Raw genomic sequence first — 16,798 nt, forward strand, 5'->3', positions numbered from 1 at the left:
AAGACAGAAAAGAGAAGACATATATTACCAATATCAGGAATGAAATAGGGTGCATCACTACTGACTCCACAGATGTTAAGAGAAAAATAAGGGGAATATTACCAAAAAAATCTATGCATATAAATTTGATAACTTAGATGAAACAGATAAACTCCTTAAAGATACAACTATAAAATCTCATTCAAGGAAAAGAGGATAGCCTGAATAGACCTATAACAATTAAAGAAATTTAATTTGTAGCTTAAATCTTTCCAAAAAACAAAATTGCAAGCCAGTTGGTTTCACTCATGAATACTATCAAACATTTAAGTAAGTGCTAATACTAATTCTACATAATCTCTTTTAGAATACAGGAGAACACTACCCTACTCATTATTCTAGTACCAATCCAGAAAAAGATATTAGAAGAAAAACAGCACAGACCAATATCTCTCAAGAACATAGATGGAAGCATCCTTAACAAAACAATAGCAAATCAAATCTAGCAATAATAAAAGGGATAATGCATCACAATGAAGTGGGGTTCATCCCAGGAATTCAAGGCTGGTTCAACATTCAAAAATCAATAGGGTAGGGAGAGGGAAGAAGAGATATGATGTGGGGGCATTTTCAGGACTTGGAGCTGTCCTGGGTGGTACTGCAGGGACAGATGCTGGACATTGTATGTCCTGCCATGGCCCACTAGGTGGACTGGGGGAGAGTGTAAATACAATGTAAACCATTATCCATGTGGTATAGCAGTGCTCCAAAATGTATTCACCAAATGCAATGAATGTCCCATGATGATGAAAGAGGGTGTTGATGTGGGAGGAATGGGGTGAGGAGAGTGGGGGGTATGTAGGGACCTCTTATATTTTTTGAATGTAACATTAAAAAAAATAAAATTAAGAGAGAGAGAAAAAAACAAAAACAAACAACATGTTTATACATTATGAACCCCAAACCTCTATTTCCATTACATTTTTATACATCTGCTTTTTAGGTCCTGTTGGAAGTAAAAAGTGGAATTACAAACCAAAAAAAAGAAAATCAATCAATGCAACAATGTAAGTCACCATATTTTCAAGCTAAATTAAAAAAAAACACCAGTTAATCATATCAATATATGCAGAAAAACCATTCAACAAAATTCAGTGTAGATTAATGATTTTAAAAACTCTCTAAAAATTAGGAATAGAAAGAGAACTTCCCTAACCTAACAGAAGCTATCTATGCAAAATCCACAGTTAACTTACTGGTGAGCTACTGAATGTTTTCCCCTTAAGATCAGGAATGAGGCAAGGAAGTCCTTTCTTATCACTCTCATTAATATTGCACTGGAAGTCCTACCTAGTACAATAAGATAAGGTATATACATACATACATACATACATACATACATACATATATACAAACATGATTGATTGAAAGAATAAATAAATGGAACTCATATTGGAAAGGGAAAACCTCTTTATTTGCAGATTATGTGACTGTGGAGAAAAGTCCAAAGAATATACAATAAAATTCCTGGAACTAACAAGTTTAGCAAGGTCACAGAATACAAGGTCAACATAGAAAAGAAAGCTGCATTTCTTTAGAGCAGGAATAAATTATTAGAATTTAAAATGAAAAGTAGTGTTATTTACAACAGCACCTAAAAAATGAAGAACTTATGTAAAAATCGAAGAAAATATATGCAGAATGTGTATGTGGCAGACCAGAAGACACCAATATAAGAAGTCAATGAAGGTCTACTTTAATTTTGAGATATGTCATGTTTATGGATTGCAATACTCAATAATCTTAAGATGTCAATTCTCCCCAATTTGATCTATAGATTAAGTGAAATCCCAATCAAAATCTTGCAAAATTTTTAGTTAAGTATTGACATGGTAATTCTAAAATGTATGTGAAACAACTGAAAAAATTCTGAAAAGGAAGAACAAAAGTCAGAGGACTCAACTTACCCAATTTTAAGACTTAATATAAAGATACAGTGATTGGGACAGTGTAGCATTTGTGAAAAATAGAAATACAGATCAATAAAACAAAGTGGAGATCCCCAAATGGATACATGCAAATATAATCAAATATTTTTAACAAAGATTCAAAGGTGATTTAGAGAAAATCATTAGACAGATATTCATACATACAATATATGAAAAGATTATGGGAAGATGGTGGATCAGGAAACTCCAGGCATCAGTCCCTTCACCAAAACAACTATTCAACTAGCAGGAACTGTCTGAATCAACTACTCTGGAGCCCTAGGGTCTATTGAAACACTTGCAGGGAAGATGACTAGGAAATTCAGTATCAGTGAATTTCACCCTCTGCACAGCAGCTACCATCCTCCATCCTCCAGCCCTCAGCAGGCAGAAGTGGGGACTGCAACCCGGGCTCCTGGTGCAGGTTGCCAGTACAAGCGTGGGCTATAAGGCCTAGTCCTCCAAAATCCAGGGATATGTGGTCTGATTGCTGATCACTGCTTTTGACCTGCCAGCTCAAATAATTTGCAAAAGTCACAAATTAATGGTTTCAGTCCTCAACAACACAAAAAACTTTTGCAATCCCAGAGGAGTGGGATTTCCAGTGTGACTACAATGAATACTTTTCCAGAGGCTACATGATACATGATGATGTCATCTCTCTGAGAGCTGAGGGATGTGGCAGGTTCTTGAGTTTTAAATATTTTCTTAGTATTAATTTCTAAAATGATTTGTATCAATATATATAATTCACACTCAAGAATTTTTTGGTGTCCTTAATAACTTTTTAAGAGTATTAAGGTGTCATGAGACCAAAATTTTTGAAAACTGCTGCTTTATCAAGGTTTTGTTATTTCTAGGATGCATTTCTTTGTAACTGATCTAATGGAAGAAATTTTTATCTAGTGACTATTATTCCTTCCCTATCAGTAAGAGGATTGCATTTCTGAGGTATACTGATCAAAATTATATCAAAAGTTTAGAAAGACAAGAAGGTCTATGTTACATCATGGGGAAGAGAACCACCACAGCAGATGCCTGACATCGGATAACTAAGAATCCCTTCTCTAAAAGTTTTGCATTACTAGAGAAAAAGGAAGGCTTCTGTATGGGATGGAGTAAGAAGACAATGTGAAGTAAATTATAATGCAATATCATTATGCTGTATGAAATTCTGGTAGCCAGTGTGTTAGGTGTGTTCATAATCACAATGTTGTCAATTTTAGGCCTGAAGCCCCAAGAGACGAGCAGTGTTTAATACATCATCTCTTGTTAAGTAGCAGCCACAGAGTTGACGGTAGCCAGTGAAGGATTCCCTGCCATGTAGGACACGCCAGTTGTCTATAAATAGGACCTGTGAATGGGTAAAAAGAGATAAAGAGTCATCAGAACAGAGGCAAACCAAAGGAACCCTAAATCAGAGGCAATCATTTTAAAGTAAAGTTTTAGGTTGTTCTCAGGTTATAATCAATAAGGTATTTTTCTTTTAAAATTAAACAGACATTCAGAAACGAGGATGTGCAGTTGGTTAAATGGAAGTTATGAAAGCAATAGAAGGTAGTGGGCCCTGCATTTGCAGAGCTTGTATTTCTTGAACAAGTATGTCTCATATAATAATTAAGTACCTGTTCTTCACTGTTTCTATATAACAAGCTTACTTAATGTCTTTAGAGTTTGGGACTTACCTTTCCAGGCTTTAGTTTGACCCACAATTCATTCTCAGGTCTCCTCAACTCTACTGTTAGAGTCCGGTGAGCTATATACCAATGATGGACAATATCATAAGGTATGGTATTAATGATAGCCCGGTCATAGTTGTTGTACCTAAGGTGTAACGATGGGAAAGAAAGATCTCAGTAAACATATGTTAAAAACATTGGTTGTTTATTAGACAATTTAATATAAGACTTTTCCAATGATCACTACTTGTCCCAGAGATGAGGAGGGAATAATAAGTCAATGTTTTCTTAGGAACGTAGGATCAAAAAAAGAGCTTCACTGCCTATTGATCATAAATTGTTTTTCTTTGGAGAATCTGAGGGTACTGAATAGAAGTAGTTTCCATCTGGTTTCTCCCTTCTTAGTATATAAAGTTCTATCTAAAGCACATTCTGTGGAGCAAGTCTTGATTGGGCAAAGTTAATGGAGGCATTGGGGAAAGATATGTACTTTCTCCTCCCTAGCCTGAGGTGGGGAAGAGAGGTTGTATTAACAAAAATTTCTTTTTAACAGTATAACTTATAACTTCTCAGGTGTCTACCAATGTAGGAGAACTCACAACTATTATTGCCTAGTGGATAGTTCACTACAGTTACAGACACAGTGATGAACATGGCAGAAATGATTCCAGCCTTCAGGGGGTTTATATTCTGTTAAGCAAAATAGATGATAAACAAGTATATAAATATCTAAGCAAGATAATTTAAGGTAGTTACAGATGCTATGAAGAAAAAAATAAGGAAGAAAGTTCTAGGCAGAGGGAACAGCAAGCACAAAGTATTGGGGTGGAAAAAAGTTTAGTGTATTTGTAGAACAGCAAGAAGACCATGTGGCTGGAGCTGAGTAAGCAAGGGGATAATGGCAAGAAATGATATGGAAGAGGCAGCCAGGCATCAGATGACATAGAGACTTGTAGGCCATGCTAAAGACTTTAGATTTTATTCTGAGTACTTAAAGAAGCCACTGAAAAAAGCCCTTGCTAAGATATTGGATTTCTGTTTTGCCTAATGCAAATTAACTTTTTAATGAGATAAATATACATACATCAAATTATACAAATAATAACTATATAACTTAAAATTTCGTGATGTGAACACATCCATATCACCAGCACCCAGATTGAAAACAGATCATTACTGTGACCCCTGAATCTTCCACTGTGTCCCTTTCCAGTCTCCCCTCTCCCCTGATCCAAGGATAAAACCCATTCTGATTTCTATCACCAAAGATTAGTTTTACTCGTTTATGAAATTTTATATAAGTAGAATCATACAGTATGTAATTTTTTGTATCAGATTTCTTTGAATTAATATTATGTATGGAAAATCCATCCTCCTTTTAGGGCATAACAGTAGTTCATTTACTGTGATGTACAGAATTCCACTGTGTGATCATACCACAATATTCATCCATTCTACTGTTGATAGACATTTGAGTAGTTTCCAGTTTGGGAATATTACAAATAATACTGCTATGAACATTCTATAACATGTCTTTTGGTAAACATATATATATATATATATATATATATTCATTTCCATTTCAAATAACCTAAGAAAGGAATTGCTGTGTCACGAGGTATGCATCTGTTCAGCTTTAACAGATGCTGCCAAAACACCCAATGGTGTTCTTTTTGGGTATCACACAATATTAATTAGTGTTAGATATTACATGGCACAATGAGATACACTATTACTAGTTTTGTCATGGATAAAATGAGCATAATAACACCTGCATAGCTGATCTCATGGTCTTTTGTGAGAATCAAATGAAAGAATGGATATCATAGTATTTCCACCCAAGTTTTAAGGAGTCATGCTCAGAGGGAGAATGGTGTGAAGAAGTATAGTATTCACTAGGGTTATGACATCCATTGTCACTTCTGAAAATTCCAGTGCCATGCGAGGCACCTGGACAAATATTTACTCCTTTAATCTCCAGAAAGGAAGGTGTTATTAGCCTCCTTTTACATGTAAGACAATTGAAGCTTAAAGATATTAAAACTGCTACCCAGTTTATAAGTAGCAGAGTGGGTTTTTAAAACAGGGCTCTCTAATATTTTAACTCATTGTATATACCAAAGAGTAGAAAAATGATCTAATCCTGTATATGCTGGTTCATAAGGCTGACTATATACGATCATAATTGCTATCTCTTAACTTCAAATAGAGGTTTACTGTTTAAAAGTGTTTTAATATACACTATCTCATTTGACCCTTCTGTAACACTGTAAGGTAAGATAACTCATTATATTCACTTATAAATAAGGATAATAAAGATGAAGCATTGTGATTTGCTCAAAGTCATACTTTAAAGGAGGTTGTTTTCTAAAGCCAAAAGCAGGAAAGAAGAAGAAAAGTATATTATAAATTAGTAAAATGGCTGAGCAACGTTATTCTGATTAGTATGAGTTCTGAACATTTTTACAAAGTGATGTCAGCATATTATTGTGTAATTTTAATTTTCTTCTGCTTTGATAGGAAATAAAGGAGACATGGAAGTAAGGGAAAACAAAGCACATATTTATCTAATAAGAAAAGCTAGGAAGGTTAATGAAACTATTCCCCTTATTAGCTGACAGACAAGGATTTTCCAACTAAAGAAAGCTCACTGATTTGAATGGAAGATAATTTTGGTAGATTTGAATACTGTGGTCTAAGTAAAAGATGATGGGCACTGTAGTTAGATAGATCAGAATTACAATCCCAAATTCAGATGTGTGACTTTCGAGAAACTATTTGATCCCTTCAAGACTCAGTTTCTCCAACTGAAAGCTAAGAATAATAACTATATTATACTGTTGTTATGAGAATTATATAAAGGAACATATATTATGCACTAATGCTGTGCTTGATACACTGGAGGTCAATAATGTCAGGTAAGATAAAAACTGGTTAGATATCTCAAGCCATAAAAACAAACCCTAGAAACCATGAAAGGATTCACAGTGAGTTGGTTATATTCAGACTTTGTGGACAGGGATAGACTAACGTATTAATAATAATAGCTTAAGAACAGATAAATAGTTAATCTAAATGTTTTCATTTTAAAACACCTTTCTCTAAAATGTTCAATAAGTTTTAAAATGTATTTGTGATTAGTCACTGTGCTTATGTATTTCAATATTCCATTTATATAATAAGCTTACTTATATACAAAGCATGCTATAATTTATTTTACTAAAAATACTGAGCAGTGGGTCCTTTTTTTACCTTGAAATTTCAAGTTTTTTTTTTTTTTTACATTTTCCCCTTTATTTTTAAAGAATGTTGAGATTACATAAATGTTACACTGAAAACATAGGGGCTTCCCATATACCCTACCCCTTCCCCCCATACGTTCCCCCATTAACAACTTTCATTAGTGTGGTACATTTGTTACAATTGATGAGCACATATTGAAGCATTGCTACTAACCATGGTCTATAGCTTATATTATGTTTTACACTCTGTATTACACAATTTTATAGGTTTTGACAAAACGCATAATGGCCTGTATCTGTCATTGCAATGTCATGCAGAACAATTCCAATGCCCCTAAAATGCCCCATGTTATACCTATTCTTCCCTCTTCCTCCCCTTAGAGCCTCTGGTGGCCACTGCCTTTGCATTAATGACAAAAACTCTTCCACTGTTAGAATAATAATGTCTATTTTAGTCCATAGCTACAATCCCCCCTTATGTTTGTTCATTCCTCAATCTTGAAGATTTTAGGATGGGTGATGCCCACTTTGCTTCCATTTGAGAGGGGGCATAGATCCCATGGGGTAGATGGGTGGAACTGTCTTGCTTACAGTTGTAAAAACTCTGTTTTTTGGGATGGGCGTTGTTCATCATCAACCTTTTGTTAGTTGTCCTGGGTGAGTCCAGTGAACTGGAGAGTGAAGAGTAGGTGTTGGCTACAACTCTGCTGAGAGCCAGGGCTCAACAGGCATATGAACAACCAGAAGGTTTAAGTCTCTGGGATATATAGTTAATGGGTATAGTGCTAATTATAGGCTCAAATAAAAGTGGAAGAAGAATCATGTATAGGAAAATTATAAATGAGTAATTCTGATAGGTTATCATATGTTCCAAGGTAACGCCAACTGACAGGTTGCTGAATTCCTGAGATTGTCTGCCTGCTTATAGTATCTAGATGTCTCTAGAGCCCTCAGGAGCACCCTTGCTTAAGGCACTGTTTACTGCTTCTTTTGATAATGGTTGAGTAAGCTTTTATTGGACGACACCCTGTTCTCATAGGTGACAATTAAGAGCTGTGGACAAAATACAAAAATAACCTACCCAAAGGCATTGTAGAGGCAGATTCTGGAGGACAGCTGACACTTGGAAGAAAAGAACTGCACAGGGTGAGCTTCCCATTTTCATGACATCTAGCTTGAGTGCACACAACAGCCTGCACCATACAGGGCACTTAAAATGACAAAAGAAAAACTTTAATCCTTCTAACCTGAAGAACTGAATGATAGAGTTTGGGGCAACCATTGCTACCAGAAAGTAAAGAGAAAATCCTGGAAAAAGGAGAATCAGAGAAGGAGAGCATCAAACTCTGTATAAGCTCTGTCTAAATATCTGGATAAGGCTTGAATTGTCCATGTTCAGGACAGACTAAAGCATTCTATCTAAAGAAAAAGTAACTGAACAGAAATTTGAACCACTAAAGGACAGAGTTTGAATTTTGAGTATATCTGGATAAACTGTCTACTAACACAAAAACAACAAAAATTAAAACTCTTTGAAGAAATATAACAAGTTCTAAGGGCTCAAAAATGTGACATTTACAATATCCAGATTACAGTCCAAAAATTACTCAGTTATAACAAGAACCAGGAAAAGGTGACCCATTCTCAAGGGAAAAAATGATCAACAGAGGCTAACCCTGATGTCCCAAATATTGTAATTAAAAGACAGGGATTTCAAGTGGCTATTATAACTCTGTGCAATGACTTAAAGAAATGAAGGGGTAGAAAAGCTCATGAAAGAAACAAACTATAAAAATGTAGTGAATGAAAATTCTAGAACTGAAAAATACAATATGTGAATTAAAACATTTAGTATATGGGCAGTCATGATATACAAGAGCTGTGAATTTGAAAACTCAATAATTTCTTTTGAACTATCTGAAGAACAGAGAGAAAAAATTTTGGAAAGAAAATTAACAGAAACTTAATGGCCTATAGAAAATATCAAGAAGTCTCACATATGTGTTTTTGGACTCTCAAAAGAAGAGAGATAAGGGGGCACAAAAAATATTTGAAGAAATAATGACAAAAAATTTCCAAATTTGCTGAAAGTCATGAATTACCAATTTAAGAAGCTAAGTGAATTCCAATCAGGGTAAATACAAAGAAAACCATGTCTAGTAACACAACAGTCAAATTGCTGTAAACCAAAAATAAAAATAAAGAGAAATTTTAAAAAGAGTCAGGAAAAAAGTTTACATTGCACATAAATTAAAATAGAATTTTAAAAAATGTGAAGCAATACAGAAGAAAGCAAGAAAGGAGGAACAAAAAATGGAGAGGGCAAACAGAGAACAAAAACTAAAAAGTCATCCATATCCATAATTACAGTAAATGTTAATGGACTAGGCAAAAGGATAGACATATAGGTCAAAGGCACAGAGTTGAAAGTCAAACAAACCCTTATATTTATGGTCAACTGAATTTCAACAAAGGTGCCAAGACAATTAAATGGGGAAAGAATTGTCTCTTCAACATATGGTACTGGGAAAACTGGATAGTCACATGCAAAAGAATGAAGTTGGACCTTTATGTAACACCATATACAAAAATATATTCAAGGGAGTTCCAGAAATATGGCATTGGAGTAAGTCAGAAGGGTTCAATGCTCTTACAAAAACAGTGGAGGAAGGTCAGAAGCTATCCAAAGGATCTGCTTTGGGGATCTGCAGACCAGGAAAGAGCCATGTGCATTGTCCAGGAGGGAATGGGGACAGAGAAATGAAGTGGTCAAAAAGATAACACTGAGTTACTTGCTTCTGTGGCTGTAAATGGAGCTATCCCCCATCCTTGAGGCAAACAGTGATGGTAAAATCCACAGCTGATGGTGGCAAACTGAGAGGGAATGGATTTATTACTCCCTGGGAAGAGGGGGGTGTTTGGTGGGAAGCTGAATGCGGTTTCTCTTCCATGAGTTTAAATAGCAGGACTCTGCTTTGAGTTGTGGCTCTAACAGGTTCAGAAACTCTAGTTAGTGGAAGTTGAAAGACCCACCTCTATGGAAATGATTACTGAAGAGCGTCATCTGCTGAGAGCCTAGGAAAGCATAGGAAGACAAGGATTTTAGAAGTCTAGTCCCTATTTCCAGGCCCCCATGGATCTGGTCTGCACATCATTAGTGGGTCCCTGGCCCTGTTTTGGTAACTTAAACAGGAAAATTTAAAAAGTTTTAGAAAAAATTGAACCAATTATCAAAGAAGAACTGTGAAACTAAACCACTAGGCAAGAGAGAAAATTTGACCATCAGAGTAAACTCACCAACATGTTCTGATGACCAGAAATCTTTAAAAACTTGCAAGCCATATTAAGAAACACAAAGATATCATTCAGTCAAAGGAACAAATTAAAAATACTGACAAGACTCAGGATTTAAAACAACTAATGAAAGATGTTCACACAAAACTCCTAAATGAAATCAAGGAGTTGAAGGAAAATATGGGTAAAGAGATAATGGATATTAAGACAACACTGGGTAAGCACAAAGAAGAATTTGAAAGCTTGTAAAGAAAAGTAACAGAGCTTATGGGAATGAAAGACACAATAGATGAGATTAAAAATAGAGTAGAATTGCCTGAGGACAATAAGTGAATTAGAAGACAGAGCATCTGAACTTGAAAGAACAGAAAGAGAAAGAATGGGGAATAAATAAAGTTATCAGGAAATTGAGGGACAGAGCAAAGCACACAAACATACATGTTATGGTGTTCCAGAAAGAGAAGGGAACAGGAAAGGAGCAGAAAGAATATTTGAGGAAATAATGGCAGAAAATTTCCCAACCCTTATGAAAGACAGAAATATCAATATCCAAGATGGATGACATACCCCAAACAGAATAAAACTGAATAGGCCTACTCAGAGACACCTACTATTCAGAATGACAAATATCAGAGAGAAAGAGAGGATTCTGAAAGTAGCAAGAGAAAGGCAATTCATCACATACAAGGGAAGATCAATAAGACTGGGTGCCTATCTCTCATCAGAAAACATGGAGGCAAGAAGGCAGTGGTATGGCATATTTAAGATACTGAAAGAGAAAAACTGCCAGCCAAGAATTCTTTATCTTGCAAAATGATAAAACTGAGGGTGAGCTTAAAGTCTTCACAGAGAAATAAAAATTGAGAGTATGCTACCAAAACACCAGATTTACAAGAGATAGTTAAGGGAGTGCTACAGTCTCAAAAGAAAAAAAACAAGGGCAAGAGATTTGATTTAGAGAATGGTGTAAAAATGAAGATTATTAGGAAGGGTAACTTAAAGGGTAAAATGCCAGACATAGAAAGATATGACAATGGAAAACTAAAGGATAAAATGGACAAAGTAAGTAATGCCTTTACTGTAATAACAATGAATGTTAATGGATTGAATTCTCCAGTCAAAAGACATGGACTGACAGAATGAATAAAAAATGAGTCATCTATTTGCTATTTAGAAGAGACTCACCTCAGACATAAAGACACAATCAGGTTGAAAGTGAAAGGTTGGAAAAAGATATTCCATGTAAACAGTAACCAAAAAAAAAGATGGAGTGTCAATACTAATATTGTAAAAAATAGATTTTAAATGCAAATCTGTTATAAGGGATGAAGAAAGTCATTATATGTTAATAAAAGGGAAAATTCACCAAGAAGAAATAAGTATAATAAATATTTATACACCTAACCAAGGTGCCCCAAAATACATGAGGCAAACACAGGAAAAACTAAAGAGAGAAATAGACATTTCTACAATTATAGCTGGAGACTTCAGTACTGACTCTGAGCATTGAATAGAACTTATGGACAGAGGATCAATAAGGAAACAGAAAGCTTGAATAGTATGATAAATGAACTAGACCTAACAAGCACTTATAGAACATTACATTCCCAAACTGTAGGAAATATATTCTTCTCAAGTGCTCATGGATCTTTCTCCAGGATAGACCATATGGTGGGGCACAAACTAGGTCTTGATAAATTAAAAAAGATTGAAATATCACCAGAGGAAATAGAAAAAGAACATCAAACCTATCCCAAATCAAGAAAAAAATAAACAACAAATATGACAGCAAAAATAAATGAAATTGAAAACAAAAAGACAATAGAGAGACTCAACAAAACCAAAAGTTGGTTCTTTGAAAAGTTCAATAAAATCGACAAACCCTTAGCTAGACTACTGATAAAGAAAAAAGAGAAAAGATGCAAATAATTAAAATAAAAAATGAGAGGGCTGTAGCAGTTTGATATTATTGATGAATTCCAAAAAGAAATATTGGATTATGTTTGTAAACTAGTCTTTTCCTCTGGGCATATCAGATTCTATTGGATTCAGAGGTTTATATGATTACTTAATCAAGTAAGCCTCTTGAGTCAGTAGGGCATTGAGTGCCCACCCCTTGGTGGATGGGGACTCGCAGATAAAAGGCATGGCAAAGAAGAACAGAGTTTAGGGCTTTTAATGTTGGAATTTTGAAGTTGGAGTTTGATGCTGGAGCCCCAGGAGAGAGACAGAGCCGTTTGCCTGATAGTCTACAGCTGACCTTGTGGAGAAAACAGAGGAGCCGAGCCCAGAGGAACTCAGGAAGCCTGAACCCTCGCGGACGTCGGCAGCCATCTTGCTCCAACACGAGAAAATAGACTTTGGTGAGGGAAGTAACTTAGGCATTATGGCCTGGTATCTGTAAGTTCCTACCCCAAATAAATACCCTTTATAAAAACCATCCAATTTCTGGTATTTTGTATCAGCACTCCTTTGGCTGACTAATACTAGGGTAGACCATACCACTGACCCCACAGAAATAAAAGAGTCCATAAGGGGATATTATGAAAAACTACACCAAAATACTAAACAATTTAGACAAAATGGACAAATTCCTATATAAACCCATAGTAACCCTGGAAGAAAGAGAAGGCTCTCAACAGACCAATCACAAGTAAAGAAATTGAATAAGTCATCAAAAACCTTCCAAAATGGAAAAGCCCAGGACCAGATGGCTTCACAGGTTATTCCACCAGTCATTCAAAGAAGATTTATTACCAGTCTTGCTCAAAATCTTTCAAAAATTGAACAGGAGGGAATGCTACCAAACTCATTCTATAAAACCAATATCACCCTAATAGCAAAGACAGATAAAGATCCTTTGAAAAAAAGAAAATTACAGACCAGTCTTTCTAATGAATAAAGATGCAAAAATTGTCAGCAAAATATTTGCTAATTGAATCCAAAAGCACCTTAAAAGAATTATTCACCATGATCAAGTGGGTTTTATTCAAGGTATGAAATGTATGCCCTAAATAGCCAAAAATACATTTAAAGAGAAGGATAAAGTTGGAGGACACTCACTAGGAAGTCCTTTTTAAAAAGGCACTGTAAAGTTACTTTAAAGCATATTACTTAGCTACAGTGGTAAAAATAGTATCGTATTGGCATAAAGATAGTGATAATGACCAATGGAATCAAATTAAGAGTTCAGAAATGGATAGTCACATATATGTACAAGTGATGTTTGACAAGGCTGTCAAGTGTATCCAGCTGGGTCAGAACAATCTTTTCAACAAATGGAGCTGGGAGAACTGGATAGCTATATCGCAGAGAAAGAAAGAGCACCCTTATCTCATACCATATACAAAAAGTAACTGAAAAATGGATCACAGATGTAAATATAGAAGCTATTATAGAACCATAAAACTCCTTGAAGAAAATGTAAGTAAATATCTTCAGGATCTTGTGGTATGTGGTGGTTTCTTAAACCTTACATCCAAAGCAAAAGCAACAAAAGAAAAAAGAGATGAATGGGACCTCCTCAAAATTAAATATTTTTGTGCTTTAAATGATGTCAAGAAGGTAAAAAAGGCATATTACTCAATGGAAGAAAATATTTGGAAACCACGTATCTGGTAAGGGTTTGATTTCCTTGATATATAAAGAGAGCGTACAACTCAACGTTAAAAAGACAAGCAACCCAATTAAAAACGGGCAAAAGACTTGAATACACATTTTTCAAAAGAGGAATTACAAATGGCTAAAAGCACATGAAAAGATGCTCAACACCAGTAGCTATTAAGGATATGCAAATCAAATCTACGATGATTTACAATTGCCAAAAGATAGAAAAAACCCAAGTGTCCATCAACTCCCAAATGGATAAACAAATTGTGGTATATGCACACAATGGAATATTATTCAGCTGTAAGAAAAAATGAAATCTTGAAGTCTATGACAACATGGCCAAACCTGGAAGTCATTATGCTGAATGAAGCAAGCAAGACACAAAAGATCAAATATTGTATGATTTCTCTATTATGAGTTGAATGTAATGAGTAAACTCATGGAGTTAATAGAATATAAGTCACCAGAAAATAGAAAAAGGCTAGAGAGGAAAGCCAAATTTTAACTTGTGCAGAATTGGTAAGAAGGCTTTTTAGAAATGTTTGGAAATGAATAGAAATGGAAAATGCCCATTATACTGTTTGTAATTAGCAGTGCTAATATATGGGTATGATAGTGGTCAAAAGGGGTAGTCTAAGGTCATGTGAAAAATAAGTATGCTTAATAGAGCATAAATAATATTTTCCTCTGAAACAGAAAAATTATATGCTAATGTAATAAGATTTTAATATCAGGGTGATATTTGGGCAAAAATACAACCAAAGCAAACTATGGACAGTAGTGTATAGAAATATATTAGTAGCCTTCGATCAATGGTAAAAAAGGAAGTATGGTAAGTGAAAGAAACTAAAGAAAAGGTACTACATATTGTTTGACTTCATCTATACAAAATGTAAATAGAAATAAATTATAAAGATGAAACTATATTAGCAGTTATTTTTTTGGGAGAAGTATAGAGAGATTGAGAGGTGACTACTAAGGGGTAGGGTGTTTTTCATTTGTTTGTTTTTGTTTTTCATTGTTGTTTATTTTCTTTCTTTTTTGGAGTAATGAAAATGCTCTAACATTTATTGAAGTGATGAATGTACAATTCTGTGATTTTACCACATGCCAAGGATTTTACATTTTAGATTGAGTGTGTATTTATGAACACATTTCAACAAAATTGAAAAAAAAACTATGAGATGCCATTTCACACCTTATAGAATGTCCATTATGAAAATAAACCCAGAAAACTACAAATACTGCAATATGATCTAGCAATCCCACATGTAGGAATATATTCAGAAGAGCTGAAAGCAGGGATGTGACTGATATTTGTACATCACTGTTCACAGTGGCATTATTCACAATTGCCAAAAGATGGTAATAACCCAAGCATCCATCAACCTATGAATGGATAAACAAATGTGGTATATACGTAGGATGGGATACTATTCATCTGTAAGATGAAATTAAATTGGGACAGCTAACATGGAGGTGATGATGGACAACAACCATACCAAGGAACTGAGAGAGTCCACACCTGCAAGCAAGAAAGTCCCATTCCTCGGCCCTATGGGATCACAGCCCCCTTTGAATTAGAGGTGGAGTGGACATCACCATCCCAGAATCCTCAGGATTGGGGAATGAAATATGGACTAAAGTAGACTTACTGGTATTCTACTATGGACTTTTTGAGATTCTAGCAATGGAAGAAACTATATCACTGATGTGGAGGCAGTGGCCACTGGAGGTTCTCAGGGCAGGGAGAAGGAAAAACAGGTATAACACGGGCATTTTGGGGACCTGGAATATTCCTAAATGATATTGTAATGACAGATACAGGCCCTTATAAATCTCGCCATAACCTACAGAATTGGGTGGGAGAGAGTGTAAACTACAATGTAAACTTATCCACACTTAGTGGCAATGCTCCAAAATGTGTTCCTCAACTGCAATGAATTTACCTCATTAATGAAGGATATTGTTAATGTGGGAAACTGTGGGAGGTGTGGGGAATAGGGCATATAGGAGTCCCTCCTATTTTTTTATGTGACATTTGTATAATCTAAGTATCTGTAATAAATAAAATAAAATTAAAAAGAAGAAATTAAGTTGGTATACATATGATAACATGGGTGAACCTTGAGGACATTATGTTGAGTGAAATAAGCCAGACACAAAAGGATGAATATTGTATAGTCTCATTAATATGAACTCGATATGAGGAGTAAACTCATGGAGTTAAACTATAGAGTATGGGTTACTAGGTGCTAGAATGTGGGTTGAGGAGGAGCTGATGTTAAATGTATGTAGATTTTTAAAATAAGGTTGATTGTAATGTGTAGAAACCAATAGAGTTGATGTTAACACATTATAGTGAGAATAACTAACATTGCTGATTTATAAATGTGATTGTGGCTGAAAGGGATAGTCTAGGGAAGTAAATATCAATTGAAAGTAAGACTGAGGATAATCTATGGATTGTGTAACAGTAACTTAGGTTAGGACTACGGTTAAATAGTATAAATATAAGAATATTCTTCTATTACATGGTGTTAAGAATATGGTAAAACATGGGAAAGTACAACTAATGTAACTTACAAACCATAGTTAACAGTAATATTGTAATATTTTTGCACCACTGCAAAAAGAAGGTACCATAACAATGCTAAGGTTCAACAATGGGGGGATATAAGATGTATGCAATTTTTCCTTTTGGATCAATGAAAACATTCTGAAAGTGACTGAGGTAATGACAGCACAATTCTGTACTGAAACTGAGAGCCACTGACTGGCTGGATTGTAACAGGCATGGGACTGTGTAACACAGCGAACCCCATGGTGATGGACTGTTGTTAACAGTACAAGTATGAGAATGTTCTCAAATGAGCTATAACAAATATAAAATACTAATACAAAGTGTTAATAATAGGATAGCTTATGGAAAAAGACACCAAATGTATGCTATAGAATATAGTTAGCAGTAATTTTATAACAACGTTCTTTCCTCATTTGTAACAAT

At 34.9% G+C, this 16,798-nt stretch overlaps 1 protein-coding gene across 3 annotated transcripts in view; it reads right to left on the reverse strand.

The window, feature by feature from the left end:
* Nucleotides 1-1,431: 1,431 nt before the first annotated feature.
* The window catches only part of TMLHE (trimethyllysine hydroxylase, epsilon), a 211,189-nt gene continuing 195,822 nt past the window's right edge, over nt 1,432-16,798 (reverse strand). For all 3 annotated transcript variants that reach the window (XM_071213271.1, XM_004459296.4, XM_071213272.1), the window contains 2 exons: nt 3,653-3,791; nt 1,432-3,321 (listed from right to left, as the gene is read on the reverse strand). In XM_071213271.1, coding sequence (XP_071069372.1) covers nt 3,190-3,321; nt 3,653-3,791 — 271 coding nt within the window. In that variant the 3' untranslated portion in view covers nt 1,432-3,189. The remainder of the gene's footprint in view (nt 3,322-3,652; nt 3,792-16,798) is intronic.

The sequence above is a fragment of the Dasypus novemcinctus genome, chromosome X, assembly GCF_030445035.2.
Source record: "Dasypus novemcinctus isolate mDasNov1 chromosome X, mDasNov1.1.hap2, whole genome shotgun sequence".
Classification (NCBI taxonomy): domain Eukaryota; kingdom Metazoa; phylum Chordata; class Mammalia; order Cingulata; family Dasypodidae; genus Dasypus; species Dasypus novemcinctus.